Here is a 23,623-nt window from a genome sequence, read left to right on the forward strand (position 1 = left end):
TAAAACATAGGAAAATAAAACTAAGTAAATCAAGCTTTTGGACACCACTGCCCTGCCAAAGCGGCCACTCTGAAGGGGAGGGTGTATCTACAGTGTATGTTTCTAGGATCTATCCAGGGTGTATCTACGGTGTATGTTTCTAGGATCTGTCTAGGGTGTATCTATGGTGTATATATCTAGGATCTATCCAGGGTGTATCTACGGTGTATGTTTCTAGGATCTGTCTAGGGTGTATTTATGGTGTATATATCTAGGATCTATCCAGGGTGTATCTATGGTGTATATATCTAGGATCTATCCAGGGTGTATCTATGGTGTATATATCTAGGATCTATCCAGGGTGTATCTATGGTGTATGTATCTAGGATCTATCCAGGGTGTATCTATGGTGTATATATCTAGGATCTATCCAGGGTGTATGTACGGTGTATGTATCTAGGATCTATCTAGGGTGTATCTATGGTGTATGTATCTAGGATCTACCTAGGGTGTATCTACGGTGTATATATCTAGGATCTACCTAGGGTGTATCTACGGTGTATATATCTAGGATCTATCTAGGGTGTATCTATGGTGTATATATCTAGGATCTATCTAGGGTGTATCTATGGTGTATATATCTAGGATCTATCCAGGGTGTATCTATGGTGTATATATCTAGGATCTATCTAGGGTGTATCTATGGTGTATATATCTAGGATCTATCTAGGGTGTATCTACAGTGTATGTATCTAGGATCTATCTAGGGTGTATGTACGGTGTATATATCTAGGATCTATCTAGGGTGTATCTATGGTGTATATATCTAGGATCTGTCTAAGGTGTATCTACACTAAAGCAACCGAGGCTGAGCCCACTCCCCCGACTTCACGCACTGGCAGCCGTTACACAGAAATTGGGGATTAAAAAAAAAGCTTCACTGTATTTTAGTGGGCGAGTTTTCCGAGGATTATAAATAAAGCTGTGGAGCAAGCAGCTACCTGCGCGGAGATGTGGCCTCAGCCCAGGAGCGCGGGTGGTCAGCGCACCGTCCCCTGGGCTGTGTTTGGGGTGAAAAAACATAATTAAATAGAAAAAAAATTAAGCAACGAGTTTCCGCATGAGCATCCCCCCTCCCAGTCTTCAGAGTTTCCTACACAAAGGCCAAAACTCAAGTTTATTGTGGGCACGGTGCACCCACCCTGCTGTCACCCGTTGTCCCCGGGACCGGTGTCCTCTCGGCCCGGTGCGGGGGGCAGCGGCGAGGGGGTCAGCAGCCGAAGCACTTATAAATAAGGGATATTTTTGGTGGGTTTATTTGTGGTCGTCATCCCTGCTAGGAGTCGTCGTAGAGAGGGTTGTTGTAGTTGCCCCAGGAGCTGTAGTCGTGGTCATCCAGCAGCCGGCCGTAGGACGAGTTCCTTGGGGTGACAAAACCACGGCGTTAGCCCGCGAGGGCTTCCACGGGGGCTTGGTGCTCTCAAAATGCAACGTATGCACGTTACGACCAGCAGCGTTTGGGATGATTTTGGCCCCAAGGGTGACACAAGTGTGCCCAGGTGGCCACCGGCATCCTGGCTGGTACCAGCCCTGGTGTGGCCAGCAGGCCCAGGGCAGTGACCGTCCCTGTGCTGGGCACTGGGGAGGCCAAACCTCCAATCCTGGGGTCAGTTCTGGGCCCCTCATGCCAAGAAAGGCCTTGAGGTGCTGGAGCGAGTTGGGGAAGGGGCTGGAGCACAAGTGTGATGGGGCGGCTGAGGGAGCTGGGGGTTCAGCTGGAGAACAGGAGCTGAGGGGAGACCTGATCAGCTCAAGTTGCGCCAGCGCAGGTTCAGGTTGGATCTGGGGAGCAATTTCTTCCCCCAAGGGCTGTGGGGCATTGGAACAGCTGCCCAGGGCAGTGCTGGAGTCACCGTCCCTGGAGGGGTTGGACAGACGGACATGAGGTTCTCAGGACACGGGTCAATGTCAATGGTGGGTTATGGTTGGACTCAATGAGCTTGAGGGTCTCGTCCAACCAAAATGGTTTGGTGACTCTATGATTTTAGCAGGAGACACCAGGACAGAAAACAAGCTCGGGCAGGACTTTACGCCCGCAATGAATCAGACTAGGGAATTAAAACAAGACCTTTGCTCGTCTTGGTTGTCAGCAAAGCCTCGTTAAAGATGTTCAGTGCTGGGCTGTGCTGCTGTTTATGGTCTACGTCACAGCAAAACCCGTGGCAGAAGCCTGCCCGGGGGATAATTACTGGTTCTGGCTGTGCGCTGTGCGGCGTTGCTGGCATTTGAGTGAGTAAAATGAAGATGAACAGCTCTGCTTTTCAATATTGACGTGGTACAAAACACAGCTGTGCCGGGACTAGAGGCTGCCCGTGGCTTGGGGACGGCACCTCCCCAGGGCTTTGTCCCCGGGCACCCCCTTTGCAATGACCAGAGGGGCTGCTCCCCACCATGCGGACACCCCCTCCCCAAAGCGGCGCCTCGCAGCGCCCCATAAAAAACCAGCCTTACCTGATCTTGAGGTACGCCGCCGCCCCGAAAACCAGCACCACCACCACGATGACAGTCGCGGTGATGGCCACGATGCTCCCTGTGGGGATGGGGTCCGTCAGAAAGGGCAGCGCTCAGCAACGCCCCCAGCCCCATCGCCGCCCCCACCCCCCGGGCACCACGAACAGCCCCTGACCTTGCCCTCCTCCTGCTCCTACCCCACCACCACCGTGGCAGCACTGACAAGGGGTTTCCCCCCACAATCCTTTCAGCACAGGTTTTTGGGGTGCCACGCACCCTCCTGCAAGCTGCCTGGGACCCAAGCTCGCTGCTGCTGCAATATGGGGCTTAAACCGTGTGAAATTAGGTTGGATCTGGGGAACAATTTCTTCCCCCAAGGGCTGTGGGGCATTGGAACAGCTGCCCAGGGCAGTGGTGCAGTCACCATCCCTGGAGGGGCTGGACAGACGGACATGAGGTTCTCAGGACATGGGGCAGTGCCAGGGCTGGGTTATGGGTGGACTCGATGAGCTTGAGGGTCTCGTCCAACCAACATGATTCAATGGTTCTATGAAGTGAGACTGGATGCCACCACCTGGGGACACTTCTGTCCTCACTGAGGTGCTCAGTAGGGACTGGGCTTTGTGTGAGGACTATAGACTTGCTCCTCAATGCTCCTCCTGGCACCCGGTAGCATTTAGTGCTGAACCAAGGCCAGAAAATGCTCCCAGATCTCTCAATTTTCTTGCTTTACGAAGCACTTTTAAGGTCTTTGAGCTCGCAGAAGGGCGCGGGTCAAAGCTAGCATGGGCTTGGTGTGGTCTCCAGGAGGGAGGAGAAGAACATAGACCAGGCTGCACCCACTGTCAGGGCACTTCTTTCGTCTTGTCCTTAAGCGTTTCAGTGCCAACTTGCAACTAAGGATTTTATTCGTGTCTCGGGTGTGGTGTCTATGACTCCTTGTGTCCACGGGTGGGGTGGATGCTCCCCCAGAGAGCGAGTTAGGAAAGCCCAGCTGTTGCTGAACGGCGCTTTCAGAACGTGGACCACCTTTTCGCTTCCAATTCCCCTCTGATATAAGCACCCTGAGGCTGACATTATATAAATATATATATATATATATGTACATGGAGGGTGGTGGTGCTCACCTGCACTCAAGGCGCGTGGGACCTCTTCCATGGTGACCCCGGTGGAGACGGTGGTTTTGCCGGTGGCCTCGGCTGCGGTGGGACTGGCCACAGTCACTGGGGGGGACGTTGGCTCCATGGCCAGGCTTGACGCCATGGCCAGTGTCCCCAGGGAAGGGACATCCTCGGTCAGCGCCGGCGGCTGGGTGGTGCCAGGGCTCGTGAGGACATCAGGCGTTGCGGACAAAACCGTCCCGGGGGATGAGCGTGGGTCGCTGGTGGGGAGGGAGGATGAGGAGGACGCAGGGACACCCGTAGGGCTGGGGGATGCCCCCAAATCCGTCGTGCCTCTCGCCAAGCTGGCGGTATTTGCTGTCCGTGGACCTGGGGCTGTCTCCGAGGTTGGCGGCACTGAGCTGGGCTTGGAGGTGACGGGTGGGCCGTCCGCTGCGGTGATGGAGGTGGGAGCAGGGGATGGTGCCGCCGTGGGGGTGGCGCTGTGGCCACCGCCCTCCGCCAGCCTGGAGATCACCCCACCTCCAGCAGGTGCCCTGGACGAGGGCACTGAGGGCTGGCCAGGGGCTGGCGTGGGCAAAGCCGTGTCCCTGGAGCCTGTCCCCACCGAGGGGGAGGGAGGGCTGCTGGGGACAGGGGGTGACACTGAGGAGTCATCGCCCAGTCCTGGGAGGGAGAGATAGAAATATTAATAATGGGCAAACTCTTGGGACAACGTGGGGTTTTGGTGAATGTTAAAGGGCTTTGGAATGAAGCTGGAAATGGTTATTGGTTTTAAAATGCCGAGAGAGATCTAAAATTGTTGTCAAGCACTGGAACAGGCTGCCCAGGGCAGTGCTGGAGTCACCATCCCTGGAGGGGCTGGACAGACGGACACGAGGTTCTCAGGACATGGGGCAGTGCCGGGGCTGGGTTATGGGTGGACTCGATGATCTTGAGAGGCTTTTCCAACCAAAATGATTCTGTGATTCTATTCTATGCAAATAAACATACGGCAAATATCACTGCATGGCAAGAGGTGAAGGTTTAAACCAGACTGTTTCCCCACGCAAGGCTGGGATCCCTCCATTCCCAACAACCTCTCCTTCGTCTTCCCAGCATCTCGCAAAGCGGCAGGAGAACAAGTTCCTCCTCTGCAGCCACCACACAGCTGGGAATGATAACAAGATGCTGCTTTCTCCTCCCCGCCTCTTCTCCTTGTGCATTCATTCATTTGTCTCCATTTCTTAGCACCGAGATGAGTCATTCTTTCCTCCATCCCCACCAGCAAACTGCTGGGGTTTTTTTCCACTCCCAACTTTTCTACTCTCCAGGGTTAAACTCAGCACTGGGCCATCACCAGCAGCTCCCTCGGCATGGCTGGACTGGAGGAAGAGTGTGCCAACCCTAAACAACATCAGCAGGGATTTTTATTCCCATTCATTCCTTTATTCACACCCCCAGAGCATCCCAAGCCCAGCACTGGGAACGGTAAGAACTTGCTCCAATAAATTAATTACAATGTGAGTGTGGAGGACAAAAAAAAAAAAAAAAAAAAAACAACAACTCTGCAAAATGCTGCTTTTTTTGGGAACCCTGAGACCAAACTCTTCCAGCTCCAGAGACAGGAGCTTGGTGGTCATGTAAGTGAGAAACAGCAGCAGGAAGAGCCCAGAAAATGACCACGGTAGCTCTTCATTAACAGGATCTTGCAGGTCATACCTGGGTGGGCATCATCACCAAGCCACCCCCTAAGGACCTGCTGCCACCCGCCACCGCCAAAGCTGCTTCCCCCAAAGGCAAACCCGAGTTCCACCTGTGCAGGTCACACCCAAGGTAGCAAGAACGGACCCAGCTTCCACCAGAAATGTGGGTTTTTAGAAGAGCTGTTGCTGTCCCACGCCGTGACTCTTATTGCAGGTAAAGCTCCACCAAGAAACTGTGGGGTGGGAAGGACTCGAATTTGGGAGCTGGGGCTGTGCGATACAGGGTTCCTCCAGAAATGGTGGGGTGAGCAAGGACTCACTGAATCACGTTTTTTGGGTGTTCTCAGCCATTGGTGCAACCAAGAGGCTGCAGGTATCTCGTACAGCTCCACTCATCTCCAGTGGAGGAGGACAGCAGAAGGGACATCTCTGCTGAGGACCTCTGGCTCACAAGAGTGAATGCAAGGTATGTGGATGACTTTCATCATGGCATTTTCTGTCTAGAAACTGCAAACACACGCTTGGCTAGGGATTTAAAGCCAGTTCTGGGGCAATGCTTTTACTAGAGCCCAAGCCCCCAGTGTGTTTGACCCAAAATTGTTTTTCCTGGCCCTGTAGATGTCTCATTTCCCAAGCAGGAGAGTTTTGGAGGTGGGACTAAGACCATGGGTGCCCTGCACATCTGACACTGCATCCCTGTCTGCAGTGGTGAAGTAGGGAATTATGTACCTCACTGCAAACTATTTCCGTGTAGTTCTATTTGGATGGGCTCCCTCACCACTCTACCCAGCATTTGGTCTTTCTTTGCCCCGTAAAGTCAGAAGGGGTGTGCTGTTGCCTTGATTTTTGGAGCTGGTGGAGATAACACCCAAGAAAGACCTTCCTCAGCCTCTTGGTCTGCTGAGCCGTAAAGTTGGTAGACCTTAGGATAAGGAGATGGACGACAAGCTAGAGTCTGGTTATTAAATAAGTCACCCGCCTCAGCATCTGTGGTTTTCACACCCAGCCCAGCCACAGCAAAGCACCCAGGGGTCCCACCTCCTCCTTCCCAAAGTTCCTGCAAAGCCACCACGTGCTTCTGCGGTCAACAGGGCACTCTGTGTGTACCCATCCCAAAATGTCTATGTGTCTGTCTTCTTGGTTAATACCTGGGAATTACTGGCGTGTGAACTTGGGTTGCATTGCTGTGATAATCCCGAGCTTAAAAGCCATTAGTTCAGATGAATGCACCAGTTTTCACAGCTTGACTTCACCCAGAGCATCTCCCCGGGACAAACCCTGGCCACAGCGCCAGCTCCATCCAACAAACCCGACAGGTCCCCGTCATCCTCCAGCAGAGGCTGGTGTCTCCCTCGCTCTGTTCAGGCCCTGGAACGCCATAAAATCCAACATTCCCTGTGCTGCTCCAGCCCTTGGGTAGCTTTCCGCACTGCTGTGCAGCCGGCAGCAAGCGCCAGGTCCCCTCCAGCACAGACAGGTCCCACGCCTGAGCCTCAGCCAGCGGGGTGGTGGCACCTGCAAAGCACCTGCAGAAACAGCCCAGAGCCACCACCACCATTCAGGGCATCACTTGCAGTGGCCAGAAACAAGCTGCAAGAACCTGCCTCTTCAATATGTTGCTATTGACGTTCAAGTGGTTTTTGCCCTTTTTTTCCCTTTTTTTTGCACAGGGACGCTGGTACCTCCCATGCCCTTTCTTGGCCAGGTTGAAGCATTCCCAAATGTTCTTCCCAACAGACTCACAAGGTATCATCACTGTAAATGTCAATGTTGCTTGACAGCAGCTGAACATGACCCAGCGTATGCCCAGGTGGCCAGCGTGGCCACCGGCATCCTGGCTGGTACCAGCCCTGGTGTGGCCAGCAGGCCCAGGGCAGTGACCGTCCCTGTGCTGGGCACTGGGGAGGCCAAACCTCCAATCCTGGGGGCAGTTCTGGGCCCCTCGTGCCAAGAAAGGCCTTGAGGTGCTGGAGCGAGTTGAGAGAAGGGAACGGAGCTGGTGAGGGGCTGGAGCACAAGTGTGATGGGAGCGGCTGAGGGAGCTGGGGGTTCAGCTGGAGAACAGGAGCTGAGGGGAGACCTGATCAGCTCAAGTTGCGCCAGCGCAGGTTGAGGTTGGATCTGGGGAGCAATTTCTTCCCCCAAGGGCTGTGGGGCATTGGAACAGGCTGCCCAGGGCAGTGCTGGAGTCACCATCCCTGGAGGGGTTGGACAGACAGACATGAGGTTCTCAGGACATGGTTTAGCGCCAGGGTGGGTTAATGGTCGCACTCGATGATCTTGAGGGTCTCTTCCCACCTAAATGATTCTATGATTCTGTAATTTCAGATGTGTGACTTCTCCAACAGGCTGCAGACCACCTTTTCAGCCCACGGAGTGACGTGTTGCTGTTCCATCGAGCACAGCAGGACTCTCCGAGGGCAGGTAACACCCTGAAAATCTATCACCCCTTTATGAACATTGATGCCTTTGGTCTCTCCTGGATATAGGGAGCTTACCACCTCTCTGCAAAGCCACCCATGTTGCTTGTGTTTGTACTCGAGGTCAGCAGAGCCATCATGGTCTGCTTGAACTTTGGAGACAAACCACCAGGGATCTCAAAAAGCTGGCAACACTGCTAGCCAGGATGAGTCAGGCAGTTTCCGATAACATCTAAGGCATATAAATTCAGAGGGCGAGCCAAAATTGGATGCAGGGACAGTCCTCGTCCGCGGGCTGAGGGCTCCTGGCCAAGCCGGTCACAAGTCACAGGGACACGTCCCAGGAGAGCGAGCACGGCCAAAGGCAACGTTGCTGGAGTCGTTCAACTCAGCCCTGGTTTCCCCCCTCCCTCTTTGCTGGGCAGGGTGCGGGGTCGTTGCCAGCCTGGTGTTGGTTTCCAGATGGACGGTCACGTCTGCTGGCAAACCCTGCCTGGGCCAACCCTCCATGGTCCTCTTGCTCTGCCCATGCCGTCACCTCCATCGCGTTTTCTGGGACGCAGCATCTGCGCTGGGCTCGAGCCCTCACCCCCAGCACATCGCCCCAGGCTGTGCCCCCTTCGCACCGCAGGACGAGCCCAGACGGGACCCCGGAGGTGACACAGGCTGCTTCTCAACCAGTGAGGATGGGACAGTGGAAGGACCTTGCTGAGGAACGCCTGGGCTGATGGCTCCACCTGTCCTCGTGCCACCGCACCCAAGGACATCCTGCGTCCCAGGTGCGTGCTGCCTGGTCCCAGGGAGCTGGGGGGCTACAAGGGCCCCCCCAGCTTTTCTGCAAGCCCGATCCTGTACCGACACATCTGAGAAAGTGAAAAAAAAAAGGGGATTTCCTTGTTTCTCCAGCACCTGGTTTGTAGGAGCAGCAGCTGCGAGCAGGAACCAGAGCAGTGCCCAGAAACGAGGGACAAAAACCCACTAGAAACCTTCTTTTAGGACCAGAGGACTTCAAAGGCCATTAAAAAGAAAAAAAATTCAATCAGGGTCTGTCAAAGGGACTGAAGGATGTTAGCTGCCAAAGGATGCCAAACATAGCTGGGCCTGGAGGATTTTATCCATCTAATTCCCTTAAGGTAATTGACCATTCTTCTGTTTTTCTAGGTGGTCTTCCCTAGGAGGACCCCAAGAAAATAGGAATCCGGAGCTACCGTAATACAAATATAAAAATCCAAAGCTCCTATAATGCAAAACTAAAAATCTAAACCTCCTATAATACAAATATCTTGCTGTTAGGGAATATTAATCTCAGTCACCTGCCAGCCCAGGGAATGAATCTGATAGAGTTAACTCCTCCTCCTATTTTCATGCTGTTCTTCTGGCTTATGCGTGCAACGGTGGGCGTCTCACCCTTGCGCAAGCTGAACGCTTCCCATGTTCTGCTCGGAAAGCAGCTGCCAGAACCCAGCTGGCACCTCTGTAGCGATGCATCTCTCAGACTCTCCAGAAGCAATCAGAGCAAGCTTAAAAAAAAAAAAAAACCAACCAAAACCAAAAAACGGTTACGCCAGCTGAAAAGCAGCGTAAACACCAGGGACCGTCTCCAGCCCGAGTGGATGACATCAGATGGAGCGGCTCCGCCACAGCAAACAAGCAGCCGCTGATAAGGCAGAGATGCAGCTCTTAATGACAGCGGCTTCGTGACTCATCACAGCTGATTTAACTACCAGAAGGTCCGCACGCCCTGAGCCGCACACCACTTGCTGCGGTGCCCTTAATCTGAATTAACCGAGACACTCGTACCCCAGCTGGGGTCGGCGAAACTCCTCCAGCAGCCAAGCCCCCAGGGAAATAGAAGTTTCTGGATTATTATTTTTTTCTCTTCTTCCTCTCAGCAATTAATCCCAACCATATTTACAGGCAGCATCCAACCACCCTTTCTGAACAAGAAATATGACTGAAGAACAACAAGTTACTGCGGAAAGAAGATCTGTTGGGCACCCACATCAACCCCTGCTCATGCAGTGGAGTTGGGTACCGGGTTTTTATGCCAGCTTAGCAGTTATTTGGGGATGGGCACTAAAAATGGTCCTTGACTGAGATCATACTGAAGCAACATATCACTGAGCTTTTAGGTCTCTGCTTTTGAAAACAAAAGTTAATGGGAGCCTCATGGCACATCCCCAAGACCCATCCAGGGTGGGCAAAGAATGTTAAAACAGCCCCGTCCTCTGCCCACAACGATGCGATACGTTAAGATTGGGGATGGGCAAAAGAAACAGAATTAGAAATGAAGCCAGAATATCAGCGGAAACTGAGAAGAAGGAAAAAAGGAAAAAAGAAAAGAAGAAAAAAAAAAAAGGAAAACCACCACCACCAAAACCCCACCACAAGTTAGAGACAACCCACCCACAACACAAGTCTAAAAGCCACACAGATCGCATAAAAAATGGGGGCCCAAGCTGTGTTCTTTCTGCGCAGTATTCCTGAGAGTATGGGGAAATAATTGTGGATGATTAATTGCAAATTGTGCTGCTAGTGAGGGAAAACATGTGCAGGGGCGAGTTCTTCTTTCAGCTCTTTTTTCAGAGATACAACCAGACCCTAAAAACCGGGATAAGCTGGTGTGCCTTGTTCTGAGTTATGTGGGTTTTGGCACACCGTCTTTTTTTGACCTTCTGCAGGTTCTGTGTTTTGCTGGTTGTCCCCAGGGGCCGGTGACAGCGTGACCCCGACTCCTCCCGTCCCACAGCATGTGTTGGTTCGTGAGCAGGAGAAATGATGCAGAGCAGTAAAGCAATTTATGGTTAAATATGGGGCGAGTACTTCCTGCTCGTGACCTTGTTGGCTCGGTTTTAGTTTCTGTGGCTGGGGATTCACGAGCCTTGCGGTGCTTTTTCTGCACTGCCTCTTCCCCCTTGCTTGCGCTCAGGTGCGATTTTGATTGCGTTGTTGTTTTTTAGCTGTGAGAAGCTGGTAGCATCTGGCCGTGGGAGGCTGAAGGTCCTTGGGTATAGCTAAAACGGAATAAAACTGGTTTTAGCTTTGGGTTCAACTTGTTTTTCGAGTAAATCAGCACTGGGCTGCTTTGCCTTGTCTGTCACCGTGTAATTTGGGCTTTGGTGTTGCTCATCTCCCTGGTGGAAGGGTCCCACGTGCGGTAAACAAGGGTCTGACTAAGCTCACGTCGCTCTTCACTGGCACAGGGCAAGGGGAAGGGAGGATGCGGTGGTCGTCTTCGGCGTCGAACTTGTGTCTCCGCTTCTCTAGGGGACTTTTTATCTGCCATAAATAAGGAGGAGAGGGGGCTCTGGGAGCAGCTCTGCAGGACCTGGAGCTTGGCGTGACCCACGTCACGTCGGAGGGAGCACCCAGCCAGGTTGGTACCACTCAATGGTTATTCTTTGGAAGGTCTTTGAGCTTAAAAGAGTAAAGCAGGGCCAGGACAGTGGCTCTGCAGGTCTGTAGCACAGCTCCAGCACTGCGTGTGCTTTCTGGTGACCTGTAATTCCAGCGGCAGCCAAAACACCCTTGGGCAAAGCGCTGCTTCCTTGCCGTCTGCTTGGCTCATGCTGTCTCACCTTGATTTTTCAATGCCAGGTCGCGCCGGTGACGGTAGGACGGGATGAGGATCGCAAGAGGAGGAAGAAACCAAGTGAGAAAAGCAGGGGACCAGAGACATAAACAGGTAAATATCAAAGCTTTTGGAAAAAAACCCCAAAACCAAAAAAAAAACCCAACAACTGTTGAGAAGCCAAGGCAGTCGGATCAAATAAATGTGCAGTGGCTATGATTTACCAGCGAGCTGAGCTGGCTTCCTGCATGATGACTTTTCTCCTGCTGAGTGGTCCTTAAGTGCTTTAGGTCTAATTGCTCCTGAAGCTTTCTGTAGCGAAGAGGAACGGCTCCGCCATGGAAATCCATCTTCTGTCTCCGCGTGTCCCTCACCACCCTGAGACCCCAGCCCTTTGGGACAGGCTGTCCCCAGTGCAGCTGGCCAGAGCTCCCTGGGGACGTCCCTCGGCAGGGAGGGTGCAGCCCCCGAGGGGTTGCTCCTGATCAGACCCATCGCTATCCACCTCGTTGGACGTCACTGTGCTGGAATCTCTCGTAGATGCACGGTCTGGCTTGGCAAAATGTGAGCCAAGGGGCCTTGGGCAAGGTGGCAAAGAGGGGGTCCGGGTGGTGTTTTTGCTCGCTGGTGTGTTATTGCCTGGCTTGGGAGCAGCAGCTGCTCTTCTCCAGGTTATTACATGGGAGGAAGGAGCTGACGTGGGAGCCTTGCATGTTTTTCAGACGCTGAGGAAAGCCGTCGCAGGGAGATCGTGAGGAACCAGGCGGGCAGCTTCAGCACCTTGCGGTCTCTGCTCCTCCACGGCAAATCGCGATGAAATTATAGCAGAAAAGAAGATGAAGGTGAGTCTCGAGAGGGTCTTCTCCTCTGGAGAGTGATGGAGCAACCTGTGCCAGCCGGTCCGTCCGCACAGCCAGTGGTGTGTGATGAGGACCCGGGCGGAAAGTCTCTCTGTTCCTGGTCCCCCCTGGCTGGCAGGGCCCTGTGTCCCCGGTAGGGCGTGCTGGCAGGCTGTCACCTCCTGTCACCCGCTGGCTTTAGAGGGCAGAGTGTCACAAAGCTGCTGGGAGCTGTGGGGACTCTTCATCTCGCCATGAGCTTTGCCCTCATTAAAAGCAGGTTTGTTTTACAGCAGCAGCGCTTTATAAAATGATTCCAAAATTATTTTTGCTTGATTTAAATACAAATAAGCCCTTTAGATATTGGCTGTTACGTTTTTCAAGCATGCTGACGTGCGTTATGCTGTGCTTGTTTCCCTGGGATGTTATACCAGGGAAGGAGAAGGGATTTGTCAGCAATTTGGGCTGGGATGCCAGACCAGCCAGCCCTCTCCTTGTCCATGCCGCTGGGCTCGGGCACCCTCATCAGACAATTTTTCAGGCTGATATCTGTGACACAGCCCTCGATCGAGCCAGGCGTGTTGCAAACAGCAGCTCTGCCCGAGCGCCAGCAGCCCGGCCTAATAATTTTCCTGGCTAGCTACTAATTACTGCTGCTAGGTACAGCATTAACCGTGCGTCAGCCCCGTCCCAGCCTCCCTCTGGCGCGGGGAAACAACTGGGCTCATCAGAGGAATTTCTGAGCATCCTCTGGAAAGGCCGCATTAGAGGCTAAAGATGTGTCTTGCTTGTTTGGGCTGGGCGAGGTGATAATTATTGTATTATTAATGTAATACCTACGTATCTCCCTGCTCTTCAGCTGGCACATGGGGCAGTGGGGCTGGGAGCGGTCAAAGCCGCCTGGACCAATGTGGCGCCATGCCCTGAGACCCCAAAAAGCAGCTTTTTCCTCCCTGCAGAAGCACATGATGCCTTTAAAGCCAAAAGGTTCCGCTTGCGGGTACTTCTCATCTGCTGGATGGGGAGAAGGGCAAATTGCTAGAGGGGAAAGCAGGCTCAGGGCGTTTGTATGGGGCCAGGCATCATGTCAGGAAAGCAGCTTTGAGTTTACATCCACAGTAAGAAGTAATAATAGGATAAAAACTTTCTTGTGGGAGAGATGCTATTATTCTCTTACCTGACCAGGCAAAGCCCAGCCTTATTTTGCCCCAATGTCCTCTCTGTCACTAAGTCCTGGAAAATGAGCTTGAAGTATATTTAAATAATATTTTTGATGTTCTCTCAGGTTACAAATATATTTTTTGAAGTATTCGTTCTATAAAAAGTCGTAGAAAGCACCCGAAAGATTCGGGGCTTTGGGGTTGTTTGGGAGCAGCCCAAGAGTCCTGGGGACAGTGCTCTGGGGAAATATTTCCCAGCTCTTCTGCCAAGCCCTGTTGATGCTGGTGCTTCGGAGAGGGATGGTCATGGGAACAGCTTGGAATTTGGCCCAGGCTCTGGGAAAAACCCGCCTCCCACCCCCAAAGCGGCCGCGGTCTGACTCCCAGCAGAGGCATCCCCGAAGAGCAGGAATGGGGGGCACTGGCCAAAATGCAGCTTCGTCCCCATCCATCCCAAATGAACTTGCTGAAAAAGCGCAGAAACAAGAGCTTTTGGGCCAAACTCTCCGTTTACGAGAAGGATTTAGCCAGGTCTTTATCCTCTTGCCTTAGTGGGGTTGCTTAATGGGGGAAGATCTCCCCCAGACTGGTGTGGTCCACAGTGCTGGTTTGCTCCTCTTGCAGAGCCCATTTTGGGGACCTGGCTGCTGGCTCCGGGCTTTCCCAGCTCGGTCCCCTCGCGCCGCTCTGCCGCAGGCCCAGAGCCATTCAATAATTTAATAACAACGGCTTCACCCGACGTGTTTCTCCTTGTGCGTGTCCCCGGCGCTCTGTTATGCGAGTGTGTTTTTGATGTTCCTAAGCAAGCAGCTCTCGGTGTTTATTTAAAAACCCAGCCTGGATGGAGGGATGAGCGGTGCATGCTGTCATGTGAAAGCGCTCGCTGTCACCCCGGCTGGGGACCGAGCCGCCTCCTCTGACCGTCTTATGCGGGGAGAGACGTCAAGTTGGGGTGTTTCTGTGAAATGGGGGGGTTGATATCGCGGGGGGGGGGGCAGGAGGAGGGAGATGCCGGGGAAAGCGCCAGGTGCTGGGTGCGCAGGAGCCTTTGCTCAAGGTTGGACCGAGCGATAAAAGCTCCTTCAAAGTGGTGACCACGCTGGGAAGGGGGAGATACAAGGCTGGGGGGTGAGCTCCAGCCTGGCCGGGGGGGGCGCTGCCTGCGAGGGGGTGCCGGTGGTCCCCTGAAGTTGTCCTCCTGCATCCCAGCAGGGGACCAAGATGGGGACCCCTCTGCGGGGCAGGGGGTAGAGGACAGGAGGGGCGAGACCCCCCGGGACCGCGGTAACTCCCCGTCCCCACCGCATGGCTCCCGCCCCGGCGGTCCCCGCTCCCCCTCGCCCCGGTCCGGCGGCGGGCACTTACCTGCCGGGAGGAGGAGGAGGGCGAGGAAGAGGCGGCAGGAACAGCCCATGGTGCCGGCGGCGCTGGCAGCCGCGGCCGGAGGGGCGGACGCACCGCCCGGTGCCCGCCGCCCCCGCCCCCGGTCCGGCCCCCGCCGCCGCCCCCGTCCGGCCCCCGGTCCGGCCCCCGCCGGCAGCACAGCGGCACCTGCCGGCACCGGGATGGGGCACGGCGTGCAGGACACCAGGCGCCGGGTCCGTCGGGAGGGTACCGGCCGCTGGGACCGGGCACTGGGCACCCGGCGCTCGTCCTGGGTGCTGATCACCGCGCCAGGACCCGGGCCCAGGCACGGCGCGTTGTCAGCGGGCATCACGCACCGGGACCGGCACCGGGCGCGGGATGCTCTCGTCCCAGCCGGTGGCATTGGGCTGGTGCTCGGGGTGCTGTCACACTGTCCCTTGAGTCTCTCCTTCCTCTGGGCCCGCGCCAGCTCCTGCCTGGGTAGGACTTATGATGGGGACAGACTTTTGAGCAGGGCCTGTTGTGACAGGACAAGGGGTGATGGTTTTAAACTGAAAGAGGGGAGACTCAGGTTAGAAATGAAGAAATTGCTGCCCCATCTTGTGGTGAGAGCCTGGCCCAGGTGCCCAGAGAGGTGGTGGCTGAGCCATCCCTGGAGACATCCCAGGCCAGGCTGGACGGGGCTCTGAGCGACCTGAGCTGGTGCAGATGGCCCTGCTCGTGGCAGGGGGGCACTGGGGGAGCTGGGGAGAGGCCTGCAACACAAACCCTCCTGTGATTCTACGATTTAAAAGCAGTAAGTCATGTGTGCCCCTTGCCAGGGCACCCCTCTTCCCACAGGCTTGCCCCTGCCTGCCCTCCCTGCAAAAGCTGCTGAGCATCTGTCACCTGCCGCATTCGGGGAGCGTGGGGCCTGTGGGGGAGGACGCCCCGAGTCTGTGCATCACGGGGAGCCCGGGCAGAGCCGGACAGCCAGGGCCCTTCCATGGTGTTTGATACCTGCAGTGAACAGCCCCCAAAATGCAGGTCCCACTGCCCAAAGGACCCAGCCAGGAGACAGCTGCAGCACAGTGGAAGGTACAAGTGCCTTTTCTTTTTTTTTTTTTTAGAAGAGATTTTAAATCTCTTTCCTTCTGGAAAGCGCTTTGCTCCGGGTGAAATGTTTTCAGGCTGAACTCATCTTCTCCGCTCTTTTGCACGCTCGCTACGAAAAAGGATGTCCTCGAACCCGCGCCACCGCCAAGCTATCTTTAACTGGGCTTACACAGCCATCCAGTTTGTTGCATTGTGTTGCATTTTTCTCAGGATGGATCCTGGCTCCAGGCCTAAAACAGCAGGACAGAAAGTCCAAGTCAGCTGCTGCTTCTGGAAGGGCTGGGACGCGGCTGCCTCGCCGTACGTCGGTGGCTTTGACGCACCATCGGCATCTCGGCTCTCCTTGAAACCTCTCCTCTGCTTGGGAGGAGGAAAAATAATGTTGTTATCACTGCAGGAGCTCGGCACCGTGGGAAAGGCACGCTAACATCTCTGCCGCCGCTCTCCAGGCCTTTTTGTAATTTTCTTTTGCAGAAAGTGCCACTATTTCTCATGAGGAGGAGAGTTCTGGTGGCCACCTCTGCCTGGCCACATCTGCACGGCCACTCCTGCCTGGCCAGACAGGTCCCTGGGAAGGCGTGATGCTGACGGTGACAGTGAGAGCAGAGGACATATGGCCGGCGAGGTCCCTTTTGGAGATACCTTCTGCCAGACCTTCCTGGTTCCTACCAGAGAACGGAAACCGTTGCCTCTGGTGACATCTGCCTTGGGGCTCCAGCTCTTTTTAAATTATCTTTAACATGATTTTTATCCCAAGTTTTATCCCGTTATGAAGGATGCTGAAGGGAGACTGTTTTCTTTTGGTGGGCACAAGGATCTTTTTCTGCCTGCTCCCTGCCTTTGCCCACCCCACCGTGACAAAGCCACCTCCTCTTGGCTGTCCCCGTACCCCGGCCAGGTGCCAGCCCCTGGTTTCCCGTTGTTGCCCAAGTCCTTGCTGTCCTCACCAGAGCTTTGCAACGTTTCCCTGGTGGTTTAGCACCCCCTGCCTGCTTTTGGGGGGGGGCAGGACTGGGCTCTCGCCCCACCACCAGCTGGGAGCTGGGGTGACAATGCGCCAAGGAGGTGACAGTACTGTCATGCCAGAGCTTGCGGCTCATTTTTTAGCTGGCCAGGGCTCCCAGAGCTCGCTCACCCCCTGGCCAGTGGCCAAATGGCATGGCTGGGCAGCTGCCAGCACTTGCATTAATAGTTACCAGCTTGCGGTTTGAGGTCACCCGTTCTTTCCAGTCTTTCATTTCCCCCCTCCCAGCTTATTTCATGCCTGTAAACCGCAACGAGCAGGCGGCAGCCCCCGTACTCCCCCAGCCTCGCTACCCCGGCCTGCCCGCCCGCTGCAGGCAGGCCTGGTGCCCCTCTTTTTTGTTTTGGGTCTGGGACAGCATCATTTCACAGCACCACACCCCTGCTGAGCATCCCCAGGTGCCAGGAGGGGACAGCCAGCATCTCGGGGGGACACCTTCACCTCCACATGGCTGGGGGGAGCAGAAACACCCTCCCAGCCACCCCAAGGCTAAAACTGCCCCCCCGCCAGCCCGGCGTGCAGAAGGCTCGTGCCAAGGCACGGCCCCCTCGCAAAATAATTTGTAGCTGCCGTCATCCCCTGCCAAAGGCTTCGGGAAGGGTGTTTTATTAGCAGCTCGCTAGGAATAAATCTCCCTTTTCATAACACGCCGGCCGGGGATAAATAGCTTTTGGGGAGGTGAGTCTGAGCTCTGCCCACAACCCCCCCGGCCCAGAGCCCAGCTCGGGAATGGGGGCGGTGGGATGGGCGGGTCCCCCCCTGAACCTCCAGGGATGCTGCTGGGGGTGAGGCACCGGGGACAGCGTCTGCCCGACACCTGCTGCGCTGCCCGCTCCCGGCGGGACGACCAGCGGGGGACACGCGTGGGGGTGGGAAACACGCGTGGGGAAGTCCCTGGACCACGGCGGGGGACTGCCCAGGGATGCCCGCGGCGGGACAGGAGCCGGGCAGCGGGAGGAGGAGGAGGAAGAGGAGGAGGGCGGCGGGGCCGGCAGCGGCCGCCCCCGTCCCGCCGCGGCCCGCCCCGCCGCAGCTGCCGGGCACCGGGGCAGGCGGAGGCGGCGGCGCGCATGGAGGCGGCGGCGGCCCCGGCGGCCCCGGGTGGCGGTCCCGGTCCCCTGCTGCTCTGCCTGGCCCTCGCCTCCGGTAAGCATGGGGCAACCCGGGGCGGCGCGGTCCCCGTGTCCCCCCGGCCGGTCGCGGTCCCCGGCTGGGTGCCGGTGTTCCCCCTGTCCCGGCCCGGTGTTCCCCGCTCCTCCCGCTGTCAGCCCGCGTCCCGGCCCCCGTCCGGCTCTCTGTCTCAGCCCGGTGCTGCCCCTGGTCCCTCCCGGTGCTTTCCGGCTCCCACGCCGGTGACCGTGCACCTGCCTCTCGGTCCCAGCCCCGTGCACCCCCGTGCCTGTCCTGCTGCTGCCCCATCCAGTCCCGCTGCTCCCCGATCACAGCCCACCGAGCCCCTGTGTCCCTCTGTCCTACCCCATCCCGAAGCTGTCCCTGTCCCACCCCATGCCAATGCTGTCCCTGTCCCATCCCGCTGAACCCCGTGTCCTCCTTGTCCCGTCCCATCCCAATGCTACCCCTGTCCCGTCCTGCTGAGCCCCTGTCCCACCCCATCCCAGTGCTGTCCCTGTCCCATCCCACTGAACCCTATGTTCCCCCTGTCCCACTCCATCCCTCTCCCACCACAGTTCTTGCCATGCCCACCTTAGTGTTCCTCCAGCCCTGTACCAGTGACCCCCTGTGTCCCCCTCACAGTCCCATCCCAGTGCTTCCCCCATGCCCAGACTGGTGTTTACCCAGTCCTGTCCCTGCACTTCCCTGCACCCATCCCAGTGCTCCCCCATGTGCCCCCAGTTCCCAGCCTGGTTCTCCCCACCATCCCAGCCTGGTGCTCCCCCACACCTGTGCCTGTTTGGCTCTGAATCCCTTGGGGCCAGGGAGTCCTGGCCAGAGGCTGGGACGTTTTTACCACCTGTAGATGGCACATCGGTTGTGTAAGCCCAAATCCCCACGTTTCGCCATCCTTGGCAGCGCTGGGAATGGGGATGCAGGGAGGGGAAGCCAGTATTTGTTTGGCAAGACCATGAGTGTCCCTGTGTTAGAGCAGAATCAGGGCTCTCCCTGTTGTGCGACCTGGACATTTAAACAGCTCAGAGCCCTTGTGAAGGTGGGGAAGGGAAGATCTTGTCTTCCCATCTCGTTGGAGGTATTTGGGTTGGCTGGATTTGAGGGAGGAAGCAAGCCAGCAGCCTGTGGTGCTGCTCCTCAGCCAAAACCCACCGGGCAGCAGTTCCTGAGCGATCGGGCAGCAGGTGAAACAGGCAGCTGCGTGCTCGGGGCTGGCAGGAGATAACCACAGCTGGGCTTGGTGATACCCTCCCAGCAAAGAGCAGCAGCCCCAGGGTTTTTGGGGAGCCTTCCCCTGCACAGGGAGCAGTTTCGGTTTGGCTCTTCAGCAGGTGCTCAGCAAAACCTGCCAAACCTGTGCTGGCAGGAGGAAATCAAGGGTGGCCAACCTGCTCTGCGGCCGGGGTGCCCACCAGGCCAGGCAAAGCCTCGGGCAGCTGCTCCCCTGCAATTCCGGCTCTCCTGGGGCAGTGTGGGGGGGTGTTACGGCAAAATAATGCAGTGTTTGGAATGCTTTTGTGGATTATCTCTGCCTGCTTGGGAAAGGATGTGGCCTTAGGTAGAGGAGCTGCGCTCTCTGAGCATCAAAGAGAGGAGGTTGCTTTGCACCCACAGCTCCCGGGTGTCGGGGTGGCCCCCCCAGAGCTGGCGGTGCCTCCGGGCAGGTCCTCGCCGAGGGGCTGCCAGCCGGGAGGATGCCAAAGCACCGCATCTGCTTGCATTAAGGGTGGGGATCTCGTCCTGCTGGGGATCTTTCCATCCCGAGCTGCCAACTCGGTCACCAGGGATGAAGTCAGGCTCCCGCCCTGTGCCGCCCGCAGCTTGTTCCCTGGGAAGGGGGGGAGACAAACACCCCATGGCTCGTCCCCTGGCTCCCACTGGCCAGATGGCTTGCGTGTAAGGCACCGATGGTAAGGGAGCAGAGGGGTACGGACACTGCTCCATCCTCACCCCGCCAGGCTCTTCCAGCTGGCAGGGGGATGCTGGCCAGCAGGGAAGCCCCGCTGGAGGCTCAGCCCCAGCCTGGTTGCAGCTCTGTCACCTAAAGCACGTCCTCATGGCAGCGGTGGCTATATATAGCCAGGAGGGACGTATGTGCTGGGAACACCACTGCCACAGGCCAGGGGGGTACGACGGAGGCTGGCCAGGCAGACCCTCCGCTGCTGCTGCGGTGCCAATGGGAAAACACAGGGTACCAGGAGCTGCCCAAACTGCCCCCCCCATGAAGCCTTGACATGGCTGAGCTGCGAAGCGCAGGCACTGGGGCTGGGAATCCACCTTTCCGTGGTGTGCTGCCCCTGTGGGAGCCACCCAGCACCCTGCCCCAGCAGGCAGGACCTGTCCCTGCTCCCGGGGTGCCAGCGCAGGCGGGTGAATCCCCGGGGAGGGCTGGGCTGGGAGCGGGGCCGTGCTGAGTCAGTGCTGGTATGTCAGCGATCCGGTTACCGCTGCCGCGACGTGCCGGGGCTGAGCCGGCCCGCGGCTTCGTCCTGCGGCCGTGGTGAGCGCCGTCACCCCTTTCCCAGCTCGGGCCATCCCACGTCCCAGTGCAGCGGCGAGCAATACTGGGAGCGATGTTTGCAATGGGGATTTAGCAGCGCTCAGCGCTTGGGAACTGGAAGGGAATGGGATGAATTGCAGCACTGCCGTCTCCTCGCTCTCATGGCTGGTGTGGTTTTTTGGTGTCCCTGAAATCCAGGCTCTTCAAAAAGGGACAGTGCAGTGAGATGGTTCTCCCTGGGGATCCCTCCTTGCAGCCTCCCCAGGCAAAGGGGCTGCTGGCTGCCCATGGGCAGGGCTGTGCCCCCCAAAAGCCACCCCATGGCTCCCTGACCCCTGCAGCGGGGCATAGAATCATAGAATCACCCAGTGCCCCCCCTGCCATGGGCAGGGACATCTGCACCAGCTCAGGTCGCTCAGAGCCCCGTCCAGCCTGGCCTGGGATGTCTCCAGGGATGGTTCAGCCACCACCTCTCTGGGAACCTGGGCCAGGCTCTCACCACCCTCAGGGGCAAACTTTTCTTCCTCACGTCCAGCAGCAGTGGGCGAAGTGGCCAGGGCGTTGGTGGGTGGAGGAGGCAGGCGGGGACCGGCTTTCCCTTCTCCTCGCCCCAGGGAAAAGCTGATGCTGGCCGAGGGAGGGGGGTGGCGGGCGCAGCTGCCGAGCCCTTTGCTGGTCCCCTCCCTGTGGCTGCCGTGGGGCAGCAGCAAGGGTGTCAGGCTCTGGCCGGGCTTCCCCTCTGATCCACCTCCACTGCCTTTCAGGTTTGGCGTTTTTCAGCTGCATGGGCGCTGACATCAATGTCACCACTGGCCACGGCACGGATGGGCTCTCCTGCGGCGCAGCCGAGAGCTGCACAGGTAAAAGATGGTGACAGCCACACGAGGATGCTCGGGGGAGCCGGCGGTGTTGCAGGGGAGCATGGCGGTGGGTGGACTGCGCATCTCACAGTGTCCCAGCCTGCTGGGGCTGCAGCAGCTCCGCGGATCCCCAGCCCCCCTGCTCACGCAGGGTCACAGAGCAGGTCGCACAGGATCCCAGGGGATTTGAATGTCTCAGAGGAGGAGGCTCCACACCCGCTCTGGGCAGCCTGGGCCAGGCTCTGGCACCTCCCAGCAAAGAAGTTTCTCCTCGTGTTCAGATGGACCCTCCTGTGTTTCGGTCTGTGCCCGTTGCCCCTCACCCTGGCGCTGGGCACCACTGAACAGAGTCTGCTCCATCCTCTGACACCCACCCTGAGATATTGATCCCATCGATCAGATCCCTCTGAGCTTCTCTTCTCCAGCTCAACAGCCCCAGCTCTCCCAGTGTCTCCTCATCACAAAGACGCTCCAGACCCCTCAGCATCTTTGTGTCCTGCGCTGGACTCTCTCCAGCAATTCCTTGTCCTTCTTGAACTGGGGAGCCCAGAACTGGACCCAGTGCTCCAGATGTGCAGAGCAGAGGGGAGGACAACCCCCCTCGACCTGCTGGCCACACTCTTCCTCACGCACCCCAGGTCCCGTTGGCCTCTTGGCCACAAGGCCACGCTGCTGGCTCCTGGTCACCCTGCTGTCCACCAGGACCCCCAGGTTCTTCTCTGCAGAGCTGCTTTCCAGCAGGTGCACCCCAACCTGCACTGGTGCGGGGGTTGCTCCTCTCCCGGTGCAGGGCGCGGGGGAGAGGGACGAGGCTGAAGGCCGAGCAGGGTGTTTTGTCTAGCACAGCCGCCATGGATGAGGGACGCGGCCGGGGCAGCCGTGCCACCCCAAGGACACATGTGCCAGCAGGCAGCTCTTTGCCGCTGGCTGGGCTGGGACCTGCCGTGGGGATGGACCATCTCCGGGATGCTGCCACCTCCGGGCAGGGCCATAACCCCTCCAGGGGGGGATTTCTTTGTCCTTGTCACCCCCCCAGGTAACGTGACGCAGCTGCGACGGCAAGGTCACTTCTCCAGGTGCCCGGAGGAGTACAAGCACTACTGCGTCAAAGGGAGATGCCGATTCCTCGTGGCCGAGAAGGCGCCGGCTTGCGTGTAAGGCACCGATGGTGGGGACATGGTGACACAGGGCGGGGGAGAAGGGAGCAGAGGGGTACGGACACCAGGGCGGTTTTTCAGACCTCTCCTCTGCCTCCCCTGTGCAGGTGTGAGCAAGGGTACACAGGGGCTCGCTGCGAGAGGGTGGACATCTTCTACCTGCGGGGCGACCAGGGACAGATCGTCATCATCTCCTTGATCGCGGCCATCGTCACCCTCATCATCCTCGTCGTCTGTGCCTGCCTCTGCAGTCAGTATGTGGGGAAACGGGGGCGAGGGGCGGGGAGGGAAGGGGCGGCCCCGGACTGGGGTGAGTCCTGCCCGCCTGCACTGGCCTAGCCCAGGTTTAATTTGGGCTGCCCTGCCTGTCCCTGCAGGACGCGGCTTCTGAAGGTGCTGGGGGGGTGCATGGAGCATCGTTTGGGGGGCTGGAAACCACATGTGATCCCATCCAGGGGAAGGGCGAGAGCAGAGGGAGGAGCAGCATTGCTGCGATGCCTCATTCTATTTTTTTTTTTGTTTTAATTATTATTTCCCCCCCCCTCCAAGTCACTGTCGGAAGCAGCGGAGGAAGAGAAAGGCAGAAGAGATGGAGACACTAAACAAGAATTTGCCTTCCAAAAGCGAGGACGTGCTGGAGACGGACATCGCGTGAAGGTGCGTGGGGCCGGGGGCGGCTGAGCCCGGGGGGAGGGGACACCCCCAGCTGGGGGCGGCTGCCGAGGCTGAAATCGTCCCCTGTCTCCGCAGGAGCTCCAGGTACCTGCGGGCAGGTCCCGGACAGAGGCAGCGGCTGGCAAGGGTTAAAACCTACAATGGCTCCAATAAAGGGGTGATGGAAAGTGTCCGCATGTCGCCGTGGTCCTTACAGGTCCCTCTTGTCACCAGCGGGGGGGTCAGGCCCAGCCGTGCCCTCAGCTCCCCCCAGCCCATCCCGCAGCAGCGACTATTTCCAGACATCTTCCCCCCTGCCCGATGCGGGGACCCGGGTTGTCCCCCCGCCGGGTGCATGGGACACGGGAAGGTGTCGCCGGTACCGGGAGCTGCGGTGCCGCCTAATGACCACCGGGTGGCGCTGCGCTCTGCAGTGCCGCGCTGTGTCCGCCAGGCGGCGCCCCTGTGCGGGGCAGAGAGGGGCGGGGCCGGGAGGGAGAGGGGCGGGGCCGGGAGGGAGAGGGGCGGGGCCGGGAGGGGCGTGGCCATCCCGC

At 57.5% G+C, this 23,623-nt stretch overlaps 2 protein-coding genes across 3 annotated transcripts; one reads left to right on the forward strand and one right to left on the reverse strand.

The window, feature by feature from the left end:
- Positions 1-712: 712 nt before the first annotated feature.
- Positions 713-14,781, reverse strand: PARM1 (prostate androgen-regulated mucin-like protein 1). Its single transcript, XM_065634504.1, has 4 exons — positions 14,652-14,781; positions 3,618-4,277; positions 2,491-2,569; positions 713-1,400 (listed from the first exon to the last, which is right to left on the reverse strand). Exons 1-4 carry the CDS (start codon positions 14,698-14,700, stop codon positions 1,316-1,318), a joined length of 873 nt encoding a protein of 290 aa, XP_065490576.1. The 5' UTR covers positions 14,701-14,781; the 3' UTR covers positions 713-1,315.
- A 2,673-nt stretch (positions 14,782-17,454) lies between these two features.
- Positions 17,455-23,262, forward strand: BTC (betacellulin). Of its 2 annotated transcripts, none has more exons than XM_065634066.1 (6): positions 17,455-17,916; positions 21,163-21,258; positions 22,262-22,412; positions 22,523-22,669; positions 22,965-23,072; positions 23,166-23,262. In XM_065634066.1, exons 1-5 carry the CDS (start codon positions 17,514-17,516, stop codon positions 23,068-23,070), a joined length of 903 nt encoding a protein of 300 aa, XP_065490138.1. In that variant the 5' UTR covers positions 17,455-17,513; the 3' UTR covers positions 23,071-23,072; positions 23,166-23,262. The 2 variants fall into 2 exon arrangements, with proteins under 2 accessions (XP_065490138.1, XP_065490139.1); XM_065634067.1 differs by having other exon boundaries at positions 22,295-22,412.
- Positions 23,263-23,623: the final 361 nt, after the last annotated feature.

Source organism: Caloenas nicobarica, chromosome 4 (assembly GCF_036013445.1).
Source record: "Caloenas nicobarica isolate bCalNic1 chromosome 4, bCalNic1.hap1, whole genome shotgun sequence".
In the NCBI taxonomy this organism is placed as follows: domain Eukaryota; kingdom Metazoa; phylum Chordata; class Aves; order Columbiformes; family Columbidae; genus Caloenas; species Caloenas nicobarica.

Coding starts and splice junctions, on each gene's coding strand:
- PARM1 (XM_065634504.1), bottom strand. CDS start 14,700: ATGGGCTGTTCCTGCCGCCTCTTCCTCGCCCTCCTCCTCCTCCCGGCA. Junction 4,278..14,651: donor CCTCCTCCTCCTCCCGGCAG/GTAAGTGCCCGC, acceptor TCTCCCTCCCAG/GACTGGGCGATGACTCCTCA. Junction 2,570..3,617: donor CCCACGCGCCTTGAGTGCAG/GTGAGCACCACC, acceptor CCATCCCCACAG/GGAGCATCGTGGCCATCACC.
- BTC (XM_065634066.1), top strand. CDS start 17,514: ATGGGCGGGTCCCCCCCTGAACCTCCAGGGATGCTGCTGGGGGTGAGG. Junction 21,259..22,261: donor CGCAGCCGAGAGCTGCACAG/GTAAAAGATGGT, acceptor TAACCCCTCCAG/GGGGGGATTTCTTTGTCCTT. Junction 22,670..22,964: donor TGTGCCTGCCTCTGCAGTCA/GTATGTGGGGAA, acceptor CCCCCCTCCAAG/TCACTGTCGGAAGCAGCGGA.